Source organism: Myxine glutinosa, chromosome 1 (assembly GCF_964187855.1).
Source record: "Myxine glutinosa chromosome 1, kmMyxGlut1.1, whole genome shotgun sequence".
Taxonomy (NCBI): Eukaryota; Metazoa; Chordata; class Myxini; order Myxiniformes; family Myxinidae; genus Myxine; species Myxine glutinosa.
The window spans coordinates 136,530,213-136,556,797 of NC_136261.1; the positions used below are offsets into that span (position 1 = coordinate 136,530,213).

The 26,585-nt window shown below is 41.8% G+C and overlaps 1 protein-coding gene across 10 annotated transcripts in view; it reads left to right on the plus strand.

The window, feature by feature from the left end:
- The window catches only part of LOC137428864 (xylosyl- and glucuronyltransferase LARGE1), a 659,931-nt gene that overhangs the window by 595,790 nt on the left and 37,556 nt on the right, over nt 1-26,585 (plus strand). For all 10 annotated transcript variants that reach the window (XM_068118724.2, XM_078777441.1, XM_078777429.1 and 7 more), the window contains 4 exons: nt 874-986; nt 5,925-6,050; nt 8,252-8,407; nt 21,618-21,781. In XM_068118724.2, coding sequence (XP_067974825.1) covers nt 874-986; nt 5,925-6,050; nt 8,252-8,407; nt 21,618-21,781 — 559 coding nt within the window. The remainder of the gene's footprint in view (nt 1-873; nt 987-5,924; nt 6,051-8,251; nt 8,408-21,617; nt 21,782-26,585) is intronic.

The following is a 26,585-nucleotide window of genomic DNA, read 5'->3' on the forward strand; positions in this document are numbered from 1 at the left end:
GTCTTTTCTCCGAACTCGTAACTCTCATCAATACGCGCCTCTCCAATAGCTCAATGCACAAGCTCACCTCTACCCGAACTGCTCAAGCTCATCACCCAGCTCAACTCCACTCCTGGTGGGGGCTTTGCGCAACGGGTTATATGGACATGCCCTGAGCCCTCTCGAACGTTCCAACCACGCCCTTTGACCCATTTGCCGCAACCACTCCCTTTGAGCCCTGATTGGCGGCTTGCGCTTACTGTCAGCTTCTTCGCCGCCCTCATTCGGTCCCGACTCGACCTGCCAGGCCTGCCTCGTGTTAATTCGCGCCAAAAAGCCAAAGGCAGCACAAGGAGTCATAAGGCAATGGAGGCGGCATAAGGCAATGGAGCAATGAAAAGGACCTACTCTCATTATTCTACTCAACGCAAAACTAACACAGGAAAAGGACTATGCTCACAAATACTAAGAAATAACTGCACTATCGCGAGGCTACATGTTGTTGTGTGACTAAACTATGAGGGGGAAATTTAACCTTTATTGTACAAAACTCAAAACCGCAACAATATTTAGAAAGTGGAGGCTTTGTATAACCTTACAGATAATGTGTGTCATCAACACAAAGATGACTCCCTGCAAGGAATATATATACATATATCTTAAGGATTATATTGGCAAAACAAGCACTTAATCTCTCAAGGATTCATTATTTGCTTGGTATGCATGTTTTGTTTAACTGAGCTGGTGTTTTTTTTTAATCAGCATATTATGCTTGTTTTTTTTTGTTTTCATCCTTTGTGCTTCCTGCTTTCTTTAAGATTAAAAGGCTAAGGGTTAAAGCATTTCACACAATGCCTCTGCATTACTTCTTGCGCCACCCCTCTGGTTTTGTAGGTGTCATCCTGCTGCTCCTAAAGAGACTTCGCCAAATGAAATGGGACCAGATGTGGAGGCTCACAGCAGAGCGTGAACTTATGAGCATGCTTTCCACATCTTTGGCAGACCAGGTAATTCAGCACATCGCTTGGCTCAGAACAGATGCAAAGAACTATATATGTACATGTGGATATATATACATACATATATACAGTCACGTGAAAAAGTAAGTACACCCCATGTAAAGTTTTGACTTTTTCAACATATTTCAACATACAGCTATTTGATCTTCATTTCAACAATATTGATAGATAAAGGTGAAATAATATAACAAATATCATGAAACATTTACATTTTGTAGTCCATTGTATAATTTAAATAAACATAAATGCAAATTTCGCATGTGGAAAAAGTAAGTACACCCCTACATTTATCACTACTTCAAATACCTAAAATTAGAATCAGGTGCACCAGCTCAGGTGCAAATGATTAGAACATCGTTAGAGAGGATCTTGGAGGAACCTGTCTTATTTAAACCTCAGACATTTAGTTTGGTTTGCTCTTTGTTGTTGAAGTGTGCGGCGTCACCATGCCTCGATCAAAAGAGCTCTCTGAGGCCTTCAGAAAGAAGGTTATAGATGCCTACGAGTCTGGGAAGGGATTTAAAAAGATCTCCAAACAATTTGAAATCAATCATTCGACTGTCCGGAAGATCATCTTCAAGTGGAGAAGATTCCAAACAACTGCCAACTTGTTCAGGCCAGGCCACCACAGCAAGTACAGCCCGAGAGCAGACCGCAAGATGCTGAAATAAGTCTCTAAGAACCCCAGAATGTCATCACGGGACCTACAGGTAGCTCTTGCCACTGTTGATGTCAAAGTGCACGAGTCTACCATGAGAAAGAGGCTGCACAAATTTGATCTACATGGGAGGTGTGCCAGGAGGAAACCTTTGCTGTCCAGAAAGAACTTCAGGGCAAGACTAAAGTTTGCCAATGAACACCAAGGCAAACACCAGCACTTCTGGAACAATGTGCTCTGGACAGATGAGTCAAAGGTAGAGCTATTTGGCCACAGTACCAGAAGACATGTTTGGCGAAAAACAAAGACAGCATTTGACCACAAGAACCTGATACCAACTGTAAAGCATGGTGGTGGTATTATTATGGTTCGGAGCAGCTTTGCTGCATCAGGGCCTGCGCAGCTCACCATCATAGAATCCACTATGAATTCTTCATTGTACCAGAGGGTGCTTGAGGATAATGTGAGGCCATTTGTCGGAAAGTTGAAGCTCAACCGAAGGTGGACCTTGCAACATGACAATGACCCTAAACATACCAGTAAATCCACCAAGGAATGGCTGAAAAGAAAGAAATGGAGGGTTCTGCAATGGCCAAGTCAAAGCCCAGATGTAAATCCCATCGGGATGTTGTGGGGGGATTTGAAACGAGCTGTGCATGCAAGAAACCCCTCAAACATCACACAGCTGAAAGAATTCTGCATGGAGGAGTGGGCAAAAATTTCTCCCAGTCGATGTCTGAGACTGGTAGACAGTTATAAGAAACGCCTACTTGAGGTTGTTTCTGCCAAAGGGGGCAATACCACCTATTAGAGCCAAGGGTGTACTTACTTTTTCCACATGCAAAATTTGCATTTATGTTTATTTAAATTATACAATGAACTACAAAATGTAAATGTTTCATGATATTTCATGATACTCAAACTCATATCACCTTTATCTATCAATATTGTTGAAATGAAGATCAAATAGCTGTATGTTGAAATATGTTGAAAAAGTCAAAACTTTACATGGGGTGTACTTACTTTTTCACGTGACTGTATATATATATATATATATATAATTATATATTTAATAAACAGGAATATATTCCTGCGTGGGGTCAGTCTGAAAAAATTCTGACAACCCAGGACTCAAACCCATGGACTTCATCACTTATGCAGTGACAGCCCACTGAGCTATTGAGTCTTCGGGATATCCTCAGCGATTTCTCACACAAATACTGCAAGCTTTAAACATAATTAATATATTGTTGCGGATCTCCCGAAGCCCGTCGACATACAGAGGGGGGGTTAAACCCATTTTCCCCCTCGGGTCTTCGTGTCCACGAGGCCGAGTCGCCACTCCCGCAGCGAGTGTGGAAAAGGGTATCGGGTCGCTGCCACACGTACCTTTGGTACCCACGCTGCCACGAAAATGGGGACCGGACCTCGCACAAGCCACGCTAATCGAGTACGCCCGAGCAGTGTGCGTATCACGTGACTCGTGCCGTTACCTTTTATTGAACCCGATTCGAGCGGTTTTATTCGTGCGATGCTAAGCCAATAGTGAAAGGACGGGAACGATCAAATAAGAGGAAGAACACGGGTTTATTTATAATGTACAGTGATCCGAATAAAGGGAAGGGACACAGAGCAGATGCTTAAGCAGTCTTAACTTATCCCCAGACAAAGGGCCCACTCACGCACGTGGGGAAAAATGAGGAAGAACAAGTTCGAGCGCCAAACGTGCATTGCCGTCGGTCACTCCCGGACAGCTCGCCGGGCGTGGCCCTCTGGTGTTCACGCCACGTGTGCAGGGAGCCCAGGTAGGAGGGTCGTCGGCATAGGTGGCTCCTGGATGGATCGTCTCCACAGCGCGATTAATACAGCCGCAGAGCGCAGGGCACATGGCACGGGGAATTCGTGTACAGAGAGGCTATAACAAGCAATTCAATCCACTCGCGGTGGGACAACAGCTCGTACAGGGAGACTCTCACTCGTTCTGCTTCTCACCGATCTGACTCGCTCTCTGACTGACTCTGCCTTCTCTCAGGGGCTGGGCGACTCCCCTGGGGGGCTCGGGGCAGGATCTTATATGGCCCCTCCCCGGCCTTATCCAAATGTTCCATGCCCCTCCTCTCGTTGCCGTGGTGAGCCACTCCCCTCGAGCTCTGATTAGCGGCTCGCTGCTTACCGGCCACTCCCCCTGCAGCTCCTCCCTTCGGCCTTGCCAGACTTGTTCCAGGCCGAGCACATGGCATCCTAGCCCAATTGAGGCCTACTCACTGGCCTGCTTAACGCAAAACTAACACAGGAAAGGAGACCGCTTACATTTACTAAGAAATAACTGAACTACAGCGAGGCTACATGTTGTGGTGCATCTACCTACGAGGGGTGGTCATCCTTTATTCACAAAACCGCAACAATATTATATGTACATATATATATATATATACAGTCATGGCAAAAAATATTGGCACCCTTGCAGTTTTTTCAAATAATGCACCATTTCTTCCAGAAAATTGTTGAAATTTAAAAATATTTTGGTTTCCACAAATGTATTTCTTTGGTTTGCAGTGGAACATAAAGCTAAAAAAAATAGATAAATCTTAGCTTATTCCACACAGAAATCAAAAAATGGCCTGGACAAAATTATTGACAGCTTTTCAAAGTTCTTACAAATAATTAGATTTCAAGCACGTGATTCTCCTTTCCTTTTGAAATGGACTTACCTGTGGGGAGTTGCAGGTGCCTGCAACCAAAAAAATCACTTATTCAACCAGTTACAAAATAATAAAGGAGTCATTCTGCTGTTTTGTGTCACTGTGTGTACTGCAATGAGCATGAAGAAAAGAAAGAAAACCAGAGAATTGTCTGAGGAGGTCAGACACAAGATTGCAGCCAAGCATGGACAATCTCCAGGCTACAAGTCCATCTCCAGAGACCTTGATGTTCCTGTGTCCACTGTACGCAATGTTATCAGAAAGTATAAGGCCCATGGCACTGTATCCAACCTCCCTGGACATGGCCGCAAGAGAAAACTTATTCGAAGATCGCAGTGAAGGATTGTTCAAATTGTGGAGAAAGCACCTCAATCAACTGCCAAACAGATTCAAGCTGACCTTGAGATACAAGGTATGACAGTTTCAACTTGCACCATCCGTCACCAACTCAATGAAAGGGGGTTCTATGGTAGGAGACCCAGGAGGACCCCACTGCTGAGAGAGAGACATGAGAAAGCCTGACTGGAGGTCACCAAAACACACCTGAACAAGCTAAAATCCTTCTGAAAGAATGTTCTGTGGGCAGATGAGACCAAAATAGAGCTCTTTGGTAAAGCACATCATCTCTATGTTTACAGAAAACAAAATGAAGCCTTTAAAGAAAAGAACACCTTCCCTATAGTGAAACATGGAGGAGGTTCAGTGATGTTTTGGGGTTGCTGTGCTGCCTCTGGCACTGGGTGCCTTGAATGTGTGCATGGTATCATGAAATCAGGAGATTACTAAGGCATTTTGGAGCGCAATGTTCAACCCAGTGACAAAGATGGGTCTCCGTCGACGGTAATTGGTCTTGCAGCAGGACATTGACCCCAAACACACTTCAAAAAGTACCCAGAAATGGTTCAAGACAAAACGCTGGGCTGTGCTGAAGTGGCCAGCAATGAGTCCAGAACTAAATCCCATTGAACACCCGTGGGGAGATCTGAAAACAGCAGTTGGGAGAAGGCACCCTTCAAATCTGGGAGAACTGGAGCAGTTTGCACAAGAAGAGTGGGCCAAACTGCCAGTAGAGAGGTGAAGGAAGCTCATTCATGGCTACAGGAAGCGCTTGACTGCAGGTATTTTGTCCAAAGGCTGTGCTACCAAATATTAAGTGTAGGGTGTCAAGTTCTGAATCAAAAACAAAGGTTCTGTAATATTAACAGTGAAATGAAGAATTGTGGAGATCAAATACTTTTATCAATTTCAACCTATTTTTCGATAAAATTGTGAGTTATTTGAAAAAAGTGCAAGGGTTCCAATATTTTTGGCCACGACTGTGTGTGTGTGTATATATATATATATATATTGTGTTATTCATGAGAAAAGAGCCTTCAGGTATTAAAATAGCAACGTCCAGAATTGATCCAATGTACCGAGGCACAATGTGATTAGTACACACCAGATTTACGCAGACAATGTCTCGTGTTGGGTGAGGGCGTCTTCCCCAACTGCCCAGTAGAGAAATGAAATGCATGAACATGCTCCTTCGATTGATTTAGTCTCCCGTCTGATTTCTTTCAACAGGACATTTTCAATGCAGTTTTAAAGCAGAACCCATTTCTGGTCTATCAACTACCATGCTTTTGGAATGTGCAGCTGTCTGATCACACCCGCTCGGAACAGTGTTACAAAGAGGTGTCTGACTTAAAGGTGGGTCTTCACTCTTGCTTCATCTGTATTATATCATTCGTTGTCTAAAATAAAAAGGCAAATGAGTTTTTCAAGGCAAAAGGGAAAAAGGCAAAAGTTTTTCAATTTTACCCTATAATTTTATGCGTTAATGTGCTTTTTTTTTTTAAGCAAACATTGTGACAGCTAAGTTGGTCACTCATATGCTGCTATGTCTAGACTCAAATTCATGCAAATTAAAACCAAGAAACATGTTAAAAATCACATATGGCACATCACGGTGTTCTGAAAGGCAACATTACCGCAGTTGTCCGAGCTATTTGGAATCGTTAATGGATGTTACTGTATTAGTGTCTTTTTAATTGAAATTACTATTGACCACCGTGTCCCAATAGGTCCCGCTATGGTCTATAATTGCCTCTGTGGTCTAATAACGCTGTATAAAATGTGTCTAATGGGAAATCACAACAAATCAGTGTTGGTTGCAAAGAAAATATTGTGATACATATTGACATGTAACTATACAAGTCCCATTTGCATCAGGTCCAGCTTTAATGACCCAGCCACGCTTCAAATCAATGTTTTAAATAGATTTGAGTCTGTAATTACTCAGTAGGAATCTAAGACATTTAAAATGGTCATTGACTTCTTCGTCCTACTATATTGCTTTATCACAGCTCACCACACCTCTTGTTGACACAACTGTGATGCACTCTCAAATTGATTTTTTTTAACAGTAAATGTATGTCTTCCGGCTGCATTATCTTCAATGTGCATGTTAAAGATCCTACAATATCTTTGTATAATTAGGTGTTACAACAATGAGGCTCAATGGATGATCATCCACCAAGGGGATCAGGTCGGATTTCAGATTCAATAGATGCAGTAAGGGAATAAGGGGTGTATAGATGGTGTGAGCATACTCCATGCTACACCTTTCATTGCACTCCGATAAAAACATTATCCCAAGCTTTTTATTAAAGGAATATTTTGCACTGCACAAACTAACCATTTAATGGATGGAAGTTCATTTGCGCAACTTCAACTTTGGATTGTGGGGTTGGTGGGTTGGGCTTAAAATACAAAGCAAGTACTGCAATGGAGTAGGAACAGTTTCCCTTCAATCCCCATCCCAAACCAGAGAGCCTGGTGTTGGCTTGGCGGTTAGGGTGCCAGCTTGGGACCCTAGGATCCTGGGCTCAAGTCCCGGATGATCACTGAATTAACACCAGGGGGGTTGACTCAGCCTGTCATCCTTCCGAGGTTGGCAAATTGAGTACCAGTTAACTGGTAATTCCCTGTGTGTCACAAGAGGCGAACTAACAGGTTGACGGCAGGAAGGACGAAGGGCATCCGGCCATAAAACATTGCTTTAAAAAAGGGGACCTCCAGGTCTTTAAAACAGCTGTTTACCACCATCTCTTATCTTCCCCCATCCAAAACCTTGATCTTTTCTACCCCCGTTAAAATGTCCCAAATCCGCCTCTTCCAATCCCCAACTTCTTTCCTGAAATTCCTAGTCGTGAAATTCCTAGTCATGCTCATTTGCTTTATACCGTGTTTATACCGTGTCCCTCTTCCTCCTCCCCACACCTTCCACAGATTCTCCACGTCCTTATTCTCCACTATTGTGCTTGTATGCTTCCCTCTCTCTCACCCTCTTGTGTCTGTGCATGTTTTCTTGTTCAATGTGTTATTGCTCTACACGAGCCTCAATTCTGTATACAAAAAAAAAAAAATTGCAGGGCAGAGGGAGAAATATAAAACAAAGTAAGATTTTCAGACAGACCTTATTGTTGACAATATTTCCTATTATGAGGGTAATTTGTGAAAAACAAACATGAAGCTCAAGTAACACTCGAAAAACAAATACAATATTACTGTGTATCTTCAGAAAAATTCTGATGCAAATTAATACCTTGGATGATTGCAATACAATTTCCCAATTTTGCGTTTCGAACTGCACTCTTTTTTTTCAAAATTCACATTTTGTGTAATAGTCCAAGTTTAAAAAGAAACCCTTATAATTCCCTCATTAAACAATTATGCTTTAATAAAATATATATTTTCAAGCAATTCTCTTTCACAGTTATGAAATGGCTTGTTTTGCTAAAATAGTTGATCGTAAATTTCAAATTGTGACTTTTAACAAATCTCAATTTTTATGCTGGGCTCACTGACAAAATGACAATAAATAATTGTCATTAACTTTTACATTACAGGTCATTCACTGGAACTCTCCCAAGAAACTCCGTGTGAAGAACAAGCATGTGGAGTTCTTTCGTAACCTCTACCTCACCTTCCTAGAATACGATGGAAATTTGCTCCGTCGTGAACTGTTCGGTTGTGCAAATGGTAACGATTTGGACAGTGAGGCGGTGAGTATGACTGGATGTCTCATTCTGCCAAATGCAGAAAGGAAAACAGAATCTTTCAGCCTGCTTGTTGTAGCAAGAAAATTGTATCTCTCATATCTGGTATTTATTTGTGCTGGGTAATTTCTAATTAAAGTATTCAGTTAGATCACAGTAAAAAGGCAGCAGTTATCAGATGCATTGGATATGTACAGTCGTGGCCAAAAATATTGGCACCCTTGCACTTTTTTCAAATAACTCCCAATTTTCTCGAAAAATAAGTTGAAATTGACAAAAATATTTGGTCTCCACAATTCTTTATTTCACTGTTAATATTACAAAACCTTTGTTTTTGATTCAGAACTTAATATAATGCTTTTAAATCAGAAAATAAAAAAAGAAATGGCATTGACAAAATGATTGACACCCTCGACTTAATATTGGGAAGCACAGCCTATGGACAAAATAACTGCAGTCTAGTGCTTCCTATAGCCATGAATGAGCTTCCTACACTTCTATACTGGCAGTTTGACCCACTCTTCTTGTGAAAACGGCTACAGTTCTCCCAGATTTGAAGGGTGCCTTCTCCAAACTGCTGTTTCCAGATCTTCCCACAGATGTTCAATGGGATTTCGATCTGGACTCATTGCTGGCCACTTCAGAACACTCCAGCATTTTGTCTTGAACCATTTCTGGGTGCTTTTTGAAGTATGTTTGGGATCATTGTCCTGCTGCAAGACCAATGACCTTTGACGGAGACCCAACTTTCTGACACTGGGTTGAACATTGTGCTCCAAAATGCCTTGGTAATCTCCAGATTTCATGATACCATGCACACATTCAAGGCACCCAGTGCCAGAGGCAGCACAGCTACCCCAAAACATCATTGAACCTCCTCCACGTTTGAATGTAGGGAAGGTGTTCTTTTCTTTGAAGGCTTCATCTTGTTTTCTGTAAACATAGAGATGATGTGCTTTACAAAAAGCTCTAATTTGATCTCATCTGTCCACAGGACATTCTCCCAGAAGGATTTTGGCTTGTTCAGGTGTGTTTTCGGGTTTTCTTATGTCTCTCTCTCAGCAGTGGGGTTCTCCTGCATCTCCTACCACAGAACCCCCTTTCATTGAGTTGGCGACGGATGGTCCAAGCTGAAACTGTCATACCTTGTGTCTGAAGGTTAGCTTGAATCTCTTTGGCAGTTCATCGAGGTGCTTTCTCCACCATTCAAACAATCCTTTGCTGCAATCTTCGATCAAATTTTCTCTTGCGACCACGTCCAGGGAGGTTGGTTACAGTGCCATGGGCCTTAAACTTCCTGATAACATTGCGTACGGTGGACACAGGGACATCAAGGTCTCTGGAGATGGACTCGTTGCCTTGAGATTGTCCATGCTTAGCTACAAGCTTGTGTCTGACCTCCTCAGACAATTCTCTGGTTTTCTTTCTTTTCTCCATGCTCATTGCGGTATGTGTACACACAGCAACACAAAACAGCAGAATGACTCCTTTTCTCCATTTAAACTGGTTGAATGAGTGATTTTTATATTGCAGGCACCTGCAACTCGCCACGGGTGAGTTAAATTCCAAAGTAAAGGAGAATCACCTGCTTGAAATCTAATTATTTCTAACAACTTGTAAAAGGTGCTAATAATATTGTCCGGGCCATTTTTGGATTTCTGTGTGGATTTTGAAAAAAAAATCCTTTTTCAGAGAGGTGGATAACAAAAGATTTTTTAATTTCAACATTTTTCGGGAAGAAATGGTGCATTATTTGAAAAAAAGTGCAAGTGTGCCAATATTTTTGACCACAACTGTAAGTTATTCTTCAAATTAAATAATAATGTGGAACCAATGACAATTGCAAAGAGTGTCTATAAATTAGTGGCTATTTTGATGTTATGGAATAGTATTGTAGTAATATGTAATACAACAGCATTTGATACAGAATATGACTTTTACACAAGCAGATGTCACTGAAAATATGTCCCAACAAGAAAACAGGTACTGTATTTTCCAGTGTATTAACCACGACTGTGTATTAACCGCACCCCTGTTTTTCACCATCAAAATTAAAAAATCATGCTCCCGGGCAAAGCTTGATGATGTAGGTCTGGAAGTGCATAGTCTTATCAGCCGTGTCATCGGGTACATGTTGGGAGATGTGTGTGTGGCATCGGACAGATCATGGCATGCTGTGAACCTGCAGGCTCACGACGGGCTGGTCGTGAAGTCCCCAATGTCATCCTCCTTGGCTAATCTCCTCGCCTTCAGCCTGAGAGCAAGTGTTGTAAATGAAAAATTTGTAAATCCAAACTAATCTCCCATTAATAAGAGGCAGAAGTTAGGTGGAGTGCTCCCTCAATCCTCATCTTATTTTCTCTATTTTTACTATTACAGTGGTTTATTTTATTTACATTGTAATGTTTAAGAATCACCTGGCATTCATTCTCCAGCAGTATAAGGTCCTTAGTTGAGAGCTCATCCCGGTACTAGTCCAGCAACTCCACATCACCCTCCTCCACCCCATCAAAGCCGACAGTCTGTCTTGGCCATTGACTAAACATTGTGTTTTCAACACATCATTATTCACGTCGAAACCCTTAAAGCCGTGAACAAATTGAGGGCAAAGTTTCCCCCACACACCATTCATACAGGAACAGGTGACTTCCTTCCAACAATCCTCAACATTACATAGAACATCCATTGTTGTAAAGGCTTTCTAGAATTCCTTTACAGTCATTTGATAATTATCAGTTGATTTCACCTGCAAATCATTTCATCCTTATCAGGTTTGCAAATGTTCTTGGGAGATAACACACCTTGAATGTAGCAATCAATCCCTGGTCCTCATATCAATGTACGATCACCTCTTTCATACCGTCCTAAAACATCCATTTTTACCTCAATAGTTTTTACTTCAAATTTACAATTGAGTACCAGTTCACTGGTAATTCCCTGTGTGTCGCAAGAGGCGACTAACAGGGTTGGTGGCAGGAAGGGAATCTGGCCATAAAAAAACATTGCTTCAAAAAGGGGACCATGGTGCCCGAAAAAGGCCAACCCCTGCTCTGCGGGGAAAATCGCCTCTAAAGTGGTTCAGTGATGATGGCCATCCTCTGTCTTTTGCTCGCACTACAAACCTTGCTACTCCACGGACGCTTTCCAGTCGTGATTGCAAGGGTTATGCTTATCACAGCGGCACAATTCACCGCAAAATGGGAAAAACATCACGACATGCACGGTGCTAACATGGAGGGTTTCCCAAAACTGAGGGAGCGGAAGGCGAGGGAGAGGGAAGACAATCTAGCCGGAATATGGGTGTTATCGCGAACATGTTTTCATGTTTGTTATTCAGTATGAAAATGTATTCGCAGCGTTACTCATGCACTCGAGTCACGTAATTCCAAAAAAATGGAGTAAATGACAGGTGCACACTATTCCAACAATGCGTAAACACAACATGCAAAAAACGCATGCTGACCGTACTGGAACTGGAATGTACGCCATTAAAAGTGTGGTGATGTCACACGCCAGGAAATGGTTGTATGTTTTTTCATTTTAAATGATATGGTTTTTTAAAGTAGCATTAAATTCTATACATATTCTTTATTTGAATGTATCGCAATGTGTATACTTTTTTTAAATCTCTCTTAGTCATTATGGGCCCCTTCTCATAGCTGGCCCGGGAGACCGGGTGGGTATTCCCATCAATCATTCCTCACTCCTGTTTGTCGATCAATCATAATTGACAGGAACGCGATGACATGTCAGGATTACCGTGCATGACTCAACGGATAAAAACGGGCAATCGAGATCGCTTGTATTTACATAGTTTTACATAATTTTGAAAGCTCTAAACATTCCCCGATGTGTAGAATATAGATATACTGGTATATGTATAACAATTGGAATATACTTCAAATTCAGTATTGATTGTTTTTAAGACCTTCACTCTTTCATTCCTCTTTTCTCCCACCTCTGGAACAAACTCCCACACTCTCTTCAATCCCACTCTTCCCTCCAGGCAGTGACGTACCTAAGGTATGGCAGGTATGGCACGTGCCCTGGGCGCCACTTGAAGGGGGGCGCCACTGAGCAGTTTATATTAAAGTCAGAAAAGCCATCCTCGGATCTTCATGCCCTTCTTTGAAAAGCCCGGAACAAGTTGTTCGACACGTGGAGTCGCCTGCACCTGCTACAGGTTTGTTAGAATCCGAAAGTGGATCAAGTACAAATGCGTCACAAGCCGAGGAGGAAGTCAAGTCAGATAAATCCGAGTATGACGAGATTAAAAGTGAGGCTGCCAGAGAGAACGTGGACATGACAGGAGGGGAAGACGATGGTGGTGGTGGTGATGTTGAGTTTATTGACGAGATTTTACCTGACGAGATTGAACCTGACGACACTGAACCTAGTGAACTGGATGGTGTCGAAGAGCCTCAAACTGTCATACCAGAAGTGATTGAACAGCATGACATTGGACTTCTGAAGTTCGACAAGGATACTGGAAAAGCAATTCTGCCTGATGCATTGAGAACAAAAATAATAAAGCTGGGTTCGAAGTATTTCCAGAACAATGAGGGGCCTTTCCTACCAACAAATAACCGCTCAATGAACAAAACTTGGTTCAAGAGGAAATTGGGAAATGGTCGTGGTGAGGAAGTGACTCGCTCATGGCTGGTCTATTCCCCTTCTGAAAAGTCTGCATTTTGTATCTGTTGTCTTTTCTATTCCCGTTCCCGGTCAGACCATCAATCCTCATTGGAGCAGGAAAGTGGATTCAACCAGTGGAAAGCACCTGAAAGGATTAGTGTTCATGAAAATGCTAAGAATCATCGGGAGTGCTTCACACAGTGGAAAGAAATGGAAAGAAATTCAGCTGAAAACAGAGAAGTTATTGATGCGGAACTTCAGTCACAGATTGAGAAGGAAAAGCAGAAGTGGCGTGATATCTTGACGAGAATCCTTCACTGCATAAAATTCCTTGCGACTCAGAACCTGGCTTTACGAGGACCCAGGGAGTCACTTCAGCTGGACGATGACTCCAATGTGTGGAAATTTCCTTCGCTTACTGAAACTCCTGGCCATCTTTGACCCTGTCATGAAAGAACACCTCACTCATGTGGAAAGTCATCCTGGATCCACGTCTTATCTTTCACCGGGTGTCCAGAACGAATCATCCACATGATGGCATCCACTGTTCGCCAGAGTTTACTGAGAAGCATTCATAAAGCCAAGTACTATGGTCTCATGTTCGACTCGACTGCTGATCAAGCACACCGTGAGCAGATGTCAGAAGTAGTGAGGTACGTGGAAGTTGATTTTGAGAGGAAAACAGTCTGTGTTAGAGAGTCCTTCCTTGGTTTTATCCAGATAAGCCAGAAGGATGCTGAGAGCTTTGTTGAAGACATCTTGAAACAGCTAGAGAAGGACGAAATGGAGCTACACGATTGTCGGTCACAGTGCTATGACAATGCTGCTGTGATGGCTGGACACAGAAGTGGTGTTCATCAAAGAATAAGTGAGAAAAACAACCTGGCAGTGTTTGTGAATTGTGACAATCACTCACTCAACTTGGTGGGTGTACACTGTACATGCAGCCAAGCAGGATACAATGATGGTCACGTTTTTTGGAACCATCGAAGCTCTCTATGTGTTCTGTCGTTCAACACAGCGCTGGGAAAAACTCAAAAACGCCGTGCCTGTGGTTGTTAAGTCGGAGTCCGAAACCAGGTGGAGTGCAAGGACAGAAGCAGTGAAGCCCATCAACAAGCACCTTGAGGAGATACTTCAAGTTCTCCAGGACATGATAGACAATGAAAACGAGACCAGTGAAACAAGAAGTGACGCAAGGCAGCTGTATAACCGCATGTTGAGTTACGATTTTCTGACTTTGCTAGGATTTTGGAACAAAGTACTCATTCGCATTGACCGTATTCAAAAGAGGCTGCAGGATCCGAGCATGAACTTCCACGATGCTGCCCTGGATTTGAAAGCCCTCCGAGATCATTTTGATGATGAAAGAGAAGTGTTGGTCAGTGAGTCACTCGAAGAAGGACTCGGTCTCTGTCAAGAATGGAATATTGAAGTTGAAAGACGTCAGAGACGAAAGAAACGAATGGCTGATGAGAACACGAGAGACGCTGGGTTAACAGCCAAGGAGGAAATGGAAAGAGTCATGAAGGGAACACTCGACCGTCTTCACAGAGAATGGATGAAAGGTTCACTCCTTTGCACGACACTGACGCCAAGTTTGGGTTCCTTCTCGATGTCGAGGGACTGTGTTACAACGCCGACAGCAACGACCTAACGAAGAAGTGCAAAAATTTAGGTGAATTGTACAGCTCCGATGTTGATGGACAGCAGCTATATGAAGAAATTTTGGATTGCAGAATGTTGCGATCAAGTCGGGCCAACATGAAAATATCAAAACCTGAAGGGCTTCTCGAATTGATTGTTCAGTATGGAGATGAGAGCGTCTTCCCCAATCTTCGCATTGCTATTCAGATAATGCTAACCATCGCAGTTTCCATCGCCAACTGTGAGAGATCATTCAGCAAGTTAAAAGGAATACTTTCGTATTTGAGAGCCTCCATGGGTCAAGGCAGACTCTGTGATCTTGCTCTGCTGAGTGTAGAAAAAGAAGAAACTGAAAAAACTGACTTTGAGCACATCATAGACCAATTTGCATCAGTGAACGCAAGGAAGGTGCAGTTGTAATTTTCATGTAGTGCCATAATTTGTTAATTAAAAGATTAACGAGCTTGACTTGTATTTTTGAGCTGATTTTATGGTAAAGTTATCTAAAAGATGGGTGTCAGATGTTTGGACAGGGGCGCAATTTCAGTGCTTGCCATCGGCGCTATTTTCCGTAAATACGCCCCTGCCTCCAGATCTTTACAACAGCTGTTCACCACCATCTCCGACAGTATATTCCGCCATCCAAAACCTTGATCTTTTTTACTCCCGCTAATACACCCCAAATCCACCTTTTTCAAATTTCGTTTTCTTTCCTGAAAGCCCTAGTAGTGTCTATTTGTTTTATACCGTGTACCCCGCCCTATTAAAAAAAAAAATGCTTCAGATCTCGAGCATTATCGATTCTTTAACTCTGTAATCTCTGATCATTCATTTGGCTTTCACACCCCCCTCCAATCCCCACCCTCCCGGCGATTCTACCATGGACGTATTTCTTCATTTAACCCACCAATTGATGGATGCATTAAATCTCAAATAGGAGACCACGCCATCTATCTCATGGACATCGGTACAAAAAATGAATTCCTTTCCGATTCCCAGCCTTACTTTCCAAACTGTCGGCTGTCGGTAATAGGAGGCCCCTCCTTGATTGGTTATCAGACTTTCTCTGCGAGTAGAAACAACGGCTTGGCTTTTGATCAAATTTTGTGTCAAGTTCTCCCTCCTGAGGCTGGTGTCCTACAAGGTAGCATTTTAGAACCGACCTTATCCATGGTTTACAGCAATGACCTCTCCACTTCCCTCAATAATCCTCTGTACAACTTTGTGGATGTTTCCACCATTTGTAGAACAGTACATCAAACTTCCAAAAGGCAGGCTAATTCAACATCCATCTCTTTAGAACTGGAAACGGTCATTTTAACTACCTGGAGAATGGGTCCCCACCATCGTATGGCGCATTTGCTTCCCATCGTATGCCACAAGGCGGGCGAGTCCAAGGCTCAATGTTCGTAACGTAACCAACTCGATCAGCAAGTGGTTGAGTCCAATTATTTGATTCTCATCCAGACGCCCACCACAGGCAAGTTGGTGGACTCTCATTTTGATATTGCCTTGTCCTTCCATTCTCTCATCCCTCAACCCTCCCCCACAAATGATTAACCACCTTTAGAGGCCATTTTTCCCCGCAAGCGGGGGTTGGCCTTTTTCGGGGACCGTGGTTGTTGTTGTTTTTTGGTCCCCTTTTTGAAACAATGTTTTACGGCCGGATGCCCTTCCTGCCACCAACCCTTTTTGTCGCCTTTTTACGACAAACAGGGAATTACCAGTGAACTGGTACTTAATTAGCCGACCTCGGGAGGATGACAGGCTGAGTCAACCCCCCTGGCGTTAATTCAGCGATCGACCGGGATTCGAACCCAGGATCCTAGGATCCTAAGCTGGCACCCTAGCCGCTAGCCCAACACCAGGCTTTGATTAAACAAATGATTACCCTCCTCAATTCTAAGCGAAACTAGAACGCCACTCAGTAGAGCGCATACTCCCGCCGTGGGTCAAGTTGGAATAGTACGATTTCACAAAAGTTTGAGGGAGTAGTTCAGTGACAACACAAGACAAGACAAGACAACACAAGACAGACACTGCACAGATATATATATATATACACAAAGAATTAAGTTAAGCACCCCCCCCGTTTTTTTACAACCTCGCACGTTACAAGTTTGTTGTCGTCAAAACAGTGTAATATACCCATGATATTGCTATATTTTCTGGAGAAGTGATATTATGGTCACATAAAAACATAACAATCATGCCGTTTTCAATATTTTATTCTGAATAATTTAAGGTGAAATTTTTTGGGAATTTTAGGCATATTTTCACCTCAATTTAAGTATGGAGCTATAGGTCCATCACGGACAGTGTGGATGACGTTTATGTTTTCTAACGTACAGTCATTGTTCTGAGAAGACCTCTAGCGATCTTTGCGTCAATAACGTGTGTAGGACCCACGTGATCGGATCACTGACTCAACCCTACGTCACAGATGCGTGCACTCATCTGCATTTCATCAATGGATAATTGCTAATGTCATACCAATCATTATTTGATCTCACATACCTTAGAATATATGCCAATGTATACATATACACAAAGAATATATATTAGGGGGTGCTTACCTTAATTCGTTGTGTAGGGGTGCTTAACTTAATTCTTTGTGTATATATCTATATATCTATATATATATATATATATATATATATATATATATATATATATATATATATATATATATATATATATATACAGACTTGGCATTTAATATGGAATAATTTTTTTGTGGGGGTGAACTTACTTTTCAAGATGTCTTAGAACCAAAAGTTCATTGGAATTATGTTGAAATTATTCTAGATTTTGTTAATGTGACCTTTAAAAGAAACAAAAAACCACATTTGACATTTCGAAACAAATAAATTGATCCTTGAAAGTGATGTAAACTGATATCGAACTCAATTCATGGACAGTACTGTGTTGAACTTCTGTACGTTTTCCAGAAGTATCTCTTTATTTTGCACATTAGCCAAAAAATTTTTTAACAAAAGGAAAAGTTAAATTACGACTGGGATTATGGACAGTAAAATTACAGTTCAGTACTTCGTGTAACCCCCACGAGCATTCAGGAGAGCACGTACACGTTGAGGCATGCTGTTCACGAGATTTGCCAAGGTTTGGACAGGAATCGCTTGCCATGCAGTGACAATAGCCTGCAGCAATTCACGCACAGAGGTCGGCTGCTGGTCCAAGTGGTCGATTTGACGCGTTAATTCTGCCCACAAGTTCTCTATCGGATTCATATCCGGGGACATGGCAGGCCACTCCATATGCTCTACACCACGGTCAGCAAGAAAGTGTTGGATCATGCGAGCACGATGAGGCCGTGCATTGTCATCTTGGAAGACAAAGTTTCCTCGAAAGGCTGCACGAGCAAATGGAAGCAATGTTTCTTCCAGAATGGCCCTGCACTTGAACTGGTTCAGGTTTCCATTCAGAACAACCAGATCAGTTTTGCCCCCTGCATGAAAAGCATCCCAAACGGTCACCCCACCACCTCCAGCTTGGACTCTTGGCACCATACAATCTTTGTTGTAGGCTTCATGCACTTGTCTGCGCACTCGGACGCGGCCATCTTGACGATAGACCAGAAATCTAGACTTGTCACTGAAGATCACGTGATTCCAGTGTCCTGGCTGCCATTGACGGTGCTCTCTGGCCCACTGCAATCGGCGCTGGCGGTGTTGTCTGGTCAGGCATGGCTTTCTCAGGGGACGCCTGGCACAATAGCCTGCTTGAACCAGTCGTTGGTTGACTAGCCTTCTGGATACAGGCACATTTGTCAGTTGCTGCCACTCAGCCCTCAGCCGATTAGCTGACTTGGTACGGCCATTGCGGACTAACCGTTGCAGCTGGCGATCATCCCTCCTTGTGGTTCTGTGTGGACGTCCTGGCCTCGGTATTGGAGTAGGGACACCCCTCTGAGCATTTCGTTTCAGGATCTTTGACACCTGACCTTGAGTGATGCCATACTGCCGAGCAATAGCACGCTGTTTCATGCCGTGATTTCGTAAAGCCACCACTCCATGACAAACAGCATTGTCGAGTTGACGGAACATCTCCAGAGGAAGCGGCAATAACTTTTGGAGACGTGCAGCAGTTGTTTTCCACTAATACAGAACGCAACAACCCTTGTATACCCGACTGTGAAGCCAATCATCAAATGCACCTGTTCGTACATTTTGCCACGCCACCTGTGATATAATCCTGTTGTTGAATTCTTGCTGCGACAGACAATCAGTGACATGGTTCTCTTAACAAATAAATCACCAAAGTGTAAAAGAAACTCACCAGATTGATATACTGAGTTAAGAAAGTAAACCCAAGTCAAGAAAAAAAAAAAATTCCATATTAAATGCCAAGTCTGTATATATATACATATATATATATATATACATATATATATATATATATATATATATATATATATATATATATATATATACACGGTATATATATTTAGAATATATAGAAGACAATGTTAAAAAAAAAACAAGGCAATTTCACTTACATTTTCGGATTCAGCGTTCAATTCTATATAAGTGAGTGTATTTTGAAGCATGTGTGACTTCAAATAAAATTGTAAGCCAGGAAAAACGTTCGTTTCATTCCTTAGGGATACAACATGTAAAACTGGCCCAAACGTCAAAACAAAACTCACTCATTTTAAGTCGTACAAGCTAATGCGACCACTCATTCTTCGAGGAAGAATCCTGTGCACATGCTTGTCACACTTTTTACTCACTTAAGTCTTTATAAGTTCATCAAATACTGACTCAATTACTCAAATTACTCAATTACTCAAAAAACTCAATCAAATTACAAAAGTTACTCAAATACAACTCAAATACTGACTCGATACAATACTCATCACTCTCAACCCTCAGCGATTGACATTCGCTGAGGTAAATGTTGATATCTCTTCTGATTCGCTGAGGTAAATGTTGATATCTCTTCTGAGGTATAAAAAAAAAAAAAAAAAAAAAGTTTTAAAGCATTATACGTATCAAACGATACATTTTATGAAACGGGGAAACCTAATACACACTTTGGTGGTTTTAAAATGACAGAATATGTCTTTATTAGAAAAAAAAAATGAACATTGAAGACGACGCTGCTAAACAATACACTGCTCTAATGCATAACCATGAGTTTAAACTACATTTACAACAAATATCAAAACTATTTTCGTATCACAATGTTAAATATGGAATATATAGAAGATAATGTTTAAAAAAATGAGCCCTATCTTCCAATGGTAAAAAATTCCCCAAAAAATTCCTGGATCCGGAATAATTTCCTGAGGTTCACCAAAAACGAATCAATTCTTTCTTATCCCAAGGGCAATCATCCTACCAACTTTCATCCAAATCCGTTCAGAACCTTTCCAGATATCTTGTTCACAAACACACGAACACACACACACGGACAGACGGACGGACACACGGACGGACGGACACGATCGAATGCATTACCCCCTGGCCGGAGTAATTATCTCCAACATTCATTCTTCCCTCTATTCTCTCATCTGTAGAACCGAATTCCTCAATATGTTGTCCCTGCTCATTTATCCAGTCTTCCAAAAGAGCTTTCTCGATTCACCTCGTGTTTTCTCCCACCATTCCTTTCTTGTTATTTCACTGATCTCCTCCTCACCTTCCCAACTGCTTCCCTTTTCCTTTCTTCTACTGATCTACATATGTGCAGTCTTTGTTTTCCTGTTCCTCTTTAATCCTCCGTTAGTTTGTGAACGTTCAACTCTTCCACAAACTTAGATTTCTGGATACAGAAAAAAACAGCAACCCAAATAGCCAGCGGACAAGAGCTGATCATGACGTGATGCAATTAATCTTCACAGAGGAACATTTAAAATGTGAAACATATTCTCTGATTATTAAATAAATGTCAAATCTGCTTGTGTCTTGTCAAAAGTGAAAAGCACATATTATGCACAATGTGTTTTGGAGTCCCAGCTGAAGGACACCATGTGGATTACATATTAGTTTATAGTCTTTCAACTAAATGTTTTTCAGCTTTCAGCATTTGCTTTTTCACATTGTCTATTCTTAATGTTGTTATCAAGAAATTGTTATTGCCATTATGACGAAGAAGCATATTGATTTTGCTTTTTACTGCCACCACCGAAGGTATGACGAGGTTATGTTTTCACCCTTTTCTGTCTATTTGTCTGTCTGTCTGTTTGGGAACAGAATATCTCGAAAAGTTGTAGATGGAATCAGACGAAATTTGGTGGAGAGGTTGAGTATTTGACAAGGACAAACAGATTAAATTTTGATGAAAATTCCGGATCTGGATCCGAGAATATTTTTTTTAAAGATTCTTCACCATTGAGAGATCGGGCAAAAACGATATATCGCGTGATATCTCAAAGTTGCGGACAGATGCGGACGAAACTTGTTGCACAGGATGGGTGTGTGACAAGGACGAATTGGTTCAATTTTGGTGAAGATTCGAATCCAGATCCACATCAGATAATTTTTACGTGATTCTTCACCATTGAGTGATACGTCCAAAACGATATGTAGCACGATATTTCAAAAGGTTGTTGACGCTCATGACAAAACTTGGTGGATGAGTTGAATGAGTGACAAGAACAAGCCGATTAGATTTTGGTTCAGGTCCGAATCCAGATCTTCCCTATCAGTGGGATACAAAACGTAAACAGTTCAGCCTGGCACTGGCCTGGCGTATCAGTAGTTGCATTTGTGATTATACATATTGTTTTATTGTTTTTATGTGCTATTTATTGCTAAAATTGATTGATATACTTTTTGTGGTTTCTGGAATATATACAACAATTTTTGTATTGGCATTGATGATAATCCAAGATGTGAAAATGAAAATAGTTATTTGCAACTTAAGCATCCAATGTCACATTACAAGTCATTCCATTGCTTTGTTGCAGCTTCAGCGTCAGCTATCAGAACTTGATGAGGATGACCAATGCTATGATTTTCGACGCGAGAGGCTTACGATTCACCGTACACACCTATATTTCTTGCACTATGAGTATACTCCACTTCCTGATGGCAACGATGTCACACTTGTGGCCCAACTGTCAATGGACAGGTGTGTGTGCGCTTATCATGGTTATCGCACAAAGTTTACTTTGCTCTTATTTTGTTACACCTATGCTTCAATTCAACGCATTGCTTCCAAAGCCCAAGGCCACTGCGGTACTACATCATCTGAGTCTTAGCTCTTCTCTGAGCCTCTAACTCCACATGAAATAAATCAATTTATGAACGATTTTATTATTTGATGAAATCAACAAAACGTTGATTATGCTATAGTTGCTGTACTTGTATTGATAATAGCCTTCATTTTCAGCCTTCACTTGTATTGGTAATAGACACAGATTGATAATAGCCTTCACCAGCAAGACTAGTTATTAATTCCAAGTTATATCATTAGCCTTGCAGTAGCAAATTAAAGATAGTTTGTAAAGTATGAATTAATTCACTTTGTTTGTATTTAATCAATTCATTTAATGGTTCTGCAATTATTTTAATAGGCAGTCCAATGCACTAAAACCCACAAAAGTCACAAAAGGGTAAAGGCACAGAACTGATCCCTATCCCATCCCAAAGTTAAATTATCTTTGGTGTAATGAGGCCTTTGTTCTCCTTCCCGTGTATGAAACATGTACCAGATCCACCATGGCCCTCCATTGTTGGTATGAAACTTGTCATTCCAGAGCCTATTGTTCTTTTTTTCCATCCATAGTCAAGGCTCGTGGAAGAGCGAGAACACTCAACGGATCAGAATGCAACAGAACAAATGGAACAGCAGAGAGAGGGTGGACCATGGAAGCACCAATAGCAGCTCATTGGAAGGACAAATAGAGGGTGACTTGGACAAATAATGGATGGGTGGAGTGGATAAGATGGATACAGAAGTAAACTCAAAGGAAGGAAAAACTGGAATATATACATATACAGTCACGTGAAAAAGTAAGTACACCCCATGTAACGTTTTGACTTTTTCAACATATTTCAACATACAGCAATTTGATCTTCATTTCAACAATATTGATAGATAAAGGTGATATAATATAACAAACATCATGAAACATTTACATTTTGTAGTCCATTGTATAATTTAAATAAACATAAATGCAAATTTTGCATGTGGAAAAAGTAAGTACACCCTTGGCTCTAATAGGTGGTATTGCCCCCTTTGGCAGAAACAACCTAAAGTAGGCGTTTCTTATAACTGTCTACCAGTCTCTGACATCGACTGGGAGAAATTTTTGCCCACTCCTCCATGCAGAATTCTTTCAGCTGTGCGATGTTTGAGGGGTTTCTTGCATGCACAGCTCGTTTCAAATCCCCCCACAACATCTCGATGGGATTTAGATCCGGGCTTTGAATTGGCCATTCCAGAACCCTCCATTTCTTTCTTTTCAGCCATTCCCTTGGTAGATTTACTGGTATGTTTAGTGTCATTGTCATGTTGCAAGGTCCACCTTCGGTTGAGCTTCAACTTTCCGACAGATGGCCTCACATTATCCCCAAGCGCCCTCTGGTACAAGGAAGAATTCATAGTGGATTATATGATGGTGAGCTGCCCAGGCCCTGATGCAGCAAAGCTGCCCCAAACCATAATATTTCCACCACCATACTTTACAGTTGGTATCAGGTTCTTGTGGTCAAATGCTTTCCTTGGTTTTCGCCAAATATGTCTTCTGGTACTGTGGCCAAATAGCTCTACCTTTGACTCATCTGTCCAGAGCATATTGTTCCAAAAGTGCTGGTCTTTGCCTCGGTGTTCATTGGCAAACTTTAGCCTTGCCCTGATGTTCTTTCTGGACAGCAAAGGTTTCTTCCTGGCACACCTCTCATGTAGATCAAATTTGTGCAGCCTCTTTCTGATGGTAGACTCGTGCACTTTGACATCAACAGTGGCAAGAGCTACCTGTAGGTCCCGTGATGACATTCTGGGGTTCTTAGAGACTTCTTTCAGCATCTTGCGGTCTGCTCTCGGGCTGAACTTGCTGGGGCGGCCTGGCCTGAACAAGTTGGCAGTTGTTTGGAATCTTCTCCACTTGTAGATGATCTTCCGGACAGTCGAATGATTGATTTCAAATTGTTTGGAGATCTTTTTAAATCCCTTCCCAGAATCGTAGGCATCTATAGCCTTCTTTCTGAAGGCCTCAGAGAGCTCTTTTAATCTAGGCATGGTGACGCCACACACTTCAACAACAAAGAGCAAACCAAACTAAATGTCTGAGGTTTAAATAAGACAGGTTCCTCCAAGATCCTCTCTAACGATGTTCTAATCATTTGCACCTGAGCTGGTGCACCTGATTCTAATTTTAGGTATTTGAAGTAGTGATAAATGTAGGGGTGTACTTACTTTTTCCACATGCGAAATTTGCATTTATGTTTATTTAAATTATACAATGGACTTCAAAATGTAAATGTTTCATGATATTTGTTATATTATATCACCTTTATCTGTCAATATTGTTGAAATGAAGTTCAAGTAGCTGTATGTTGAAATTTGTTGAAAAATTCAAAACTTTACATGGGGTGTACTTACTTTTTCACGTGACTGTATGTACTGTTCTGATTATATAATTGATTGAATGATTTCTTGAATATTATAATAGTGAAAAATGAATAGGCTGGCGTAATTTCTACATATCATTCCCCTCTCCTCCCACCCCCCCCCCCCCCCACCCCCCATCCTCACTCCCCTGCCCCATCCTCATTGGCAGTGCAATTCTTCACACCTGAAACTGGTGTGGTGAATAAAATGGTTGACTTCATGGAGAATTCCAATGAATCAGCAGAAGGAATCGTGCACTGCACACTGCACTCTCTCAAAACACTTGGGCTGTCATTCGGTCAAGTTTCAGCTTTCAGCGCTGACAACACGAGTGTGAACTACGGGGTCCACAACTCAGTCTGCACCATATTAAAGAAAAGCCAAAACAACCTGCTTCAGGGTAACTGCCATGCCCATATTGTGCATAACACAGTCAAGCATGCACTCGACAACTTGAGCATTGATGTTGAGAATGTGGTTCTGAAAGTCTATCGCCAATTCTCTATATCAGCCAAAATAAGAGAGGCACTGAAGGAGTTTTGCGAGTTCTGTGAGATAGAGTTCTGAGAAGTCCTGCGGCATGTCACAACAAGATGGCTTTCCCTCAATCCAGCCATCTCTCGACTCATGCAAAACTGGTCCACACTGAAGTCCTACTTCATCAAACTTGGGGATGAGTGCCCCAGGCAAATCAGCACTGTGTTGAAGCTCAGCCTTGATTCTGGAGTACAGGAGGATGATGTTGTGGAGGTTTACCTTCTCTTCTGTAATAACATTCTCTCCCTCTTCGAAGATGTTGTTAAGAAGCTTGAGGCCAATGCTACCACCTGTCTAGAGCTCTATCCTATCATGCATTCCTTTGGAGCCAACTCACACAGAGGTGAGATGACCAGTTCTATGGATACCTCACAAAAGTGAAGCTGCAGCGTTTCTCTCCAGTTTATGCAGGCAAGGCAAGGGAGGAATTCACTGCATTCATTGACACTGCCCTAAGGTACATTGAAAAATGGTTTGACTTTTCCGACAGCAACTGCCTTCACTGTCTTATGCCTCTGTCTCTCCATGATGGCAAGCTTACCTTCAGTGACCTTGAAAAGGTCTGTGAAAAGCTCAACCTCATTACCAGCCTGAACATGGATGAACCGTACGATGAGTGCACGACAGCAAGCAGCCTTGTGGAGAAGCTCCAGGAGCGCGATCAATGGAAGACCACAGGTTTGCACAGGCTGCCAAGTGGATGGCTGTATTTCAGGCAGCTGATCTCCCAAATATGCTGTCAGTCATTTCCTACCTGCTGAGCATACCAGACTCAACAGGGTTTGTGGAGAGAATATTCTCCAGAATGGCCAACAAATGGAGTGACGTCCGGAACAGATGCTCTGTGGAGCTCATGAAGAGTGAGCTACTGGCCTCACTCAACTTCGACCTGTCCTGTACTGAGTTCCACACTGTAATTTTGAAAGACAATCCATTGCTTCAGGCTGCAAGGAGCGACAAAAAGTACACATGGAAGAGAAAGTAATGAGAGAGAGAGAGAGATATGGGAGGGGGGGTGGGGGGGGGGGGCAGGGGTGTTCAGGGCACTGAGTTGCTATACTGTAAATATTTAAATATTTATATGTAAATATTTTAGGCCTGTTCAATCGGCTTAATTAAAGTTCTTTAAATTGTACACCAAATGGGTAGTTGGTCTAATGGCAACACTTGTGCTGTGTCTACTTTTGTTTAGTTCAACTGATTGAAATAAAAATCTGTAAATTACAATAGTAAGTTGTTTTGTCAGTCAATTAATTGATGTGGTGTTGAGTAAAAGGAAAAATTACACAAATCTGCTATTTAGGAATGCACGTATGTGAGATTTAACTGAGATATTGACTGAATCTCATTATCTATACTGATGCTCAGACGAGATGTATTTTCATTGATCTGCCAACAATGTGGGACAGCACAGGCTACATAGCCAATGCCAATGTATGAGTCTTACACGTCAGTAAAATGCAATCTTTCTGATCCGCAGCCAAACAGTGGATCTGAACCTATGAAGTCTCTTTCATATCCACAGAACAACTAGTCCTACTCATCTGCTCACACTTTACGTAGAGAGATATGTATGTCCATAAAAGCATGAAAAATGGCTTAAAAGTGGCAACAATTTCAAAATGTTCTAGTGGGGGGCCGGGGCGGTGGGGTGTCCCTTATTTTTCCACATTGAAGGTGGCAACCCCAGTTAGGGTCAATTCTACAGTTGTAATTTTGAGGATCGGTTCGGATTAAGAGTTTGCGGAGCTTATCGCATTGTGGTTTTTAACCGTGTGCGGAA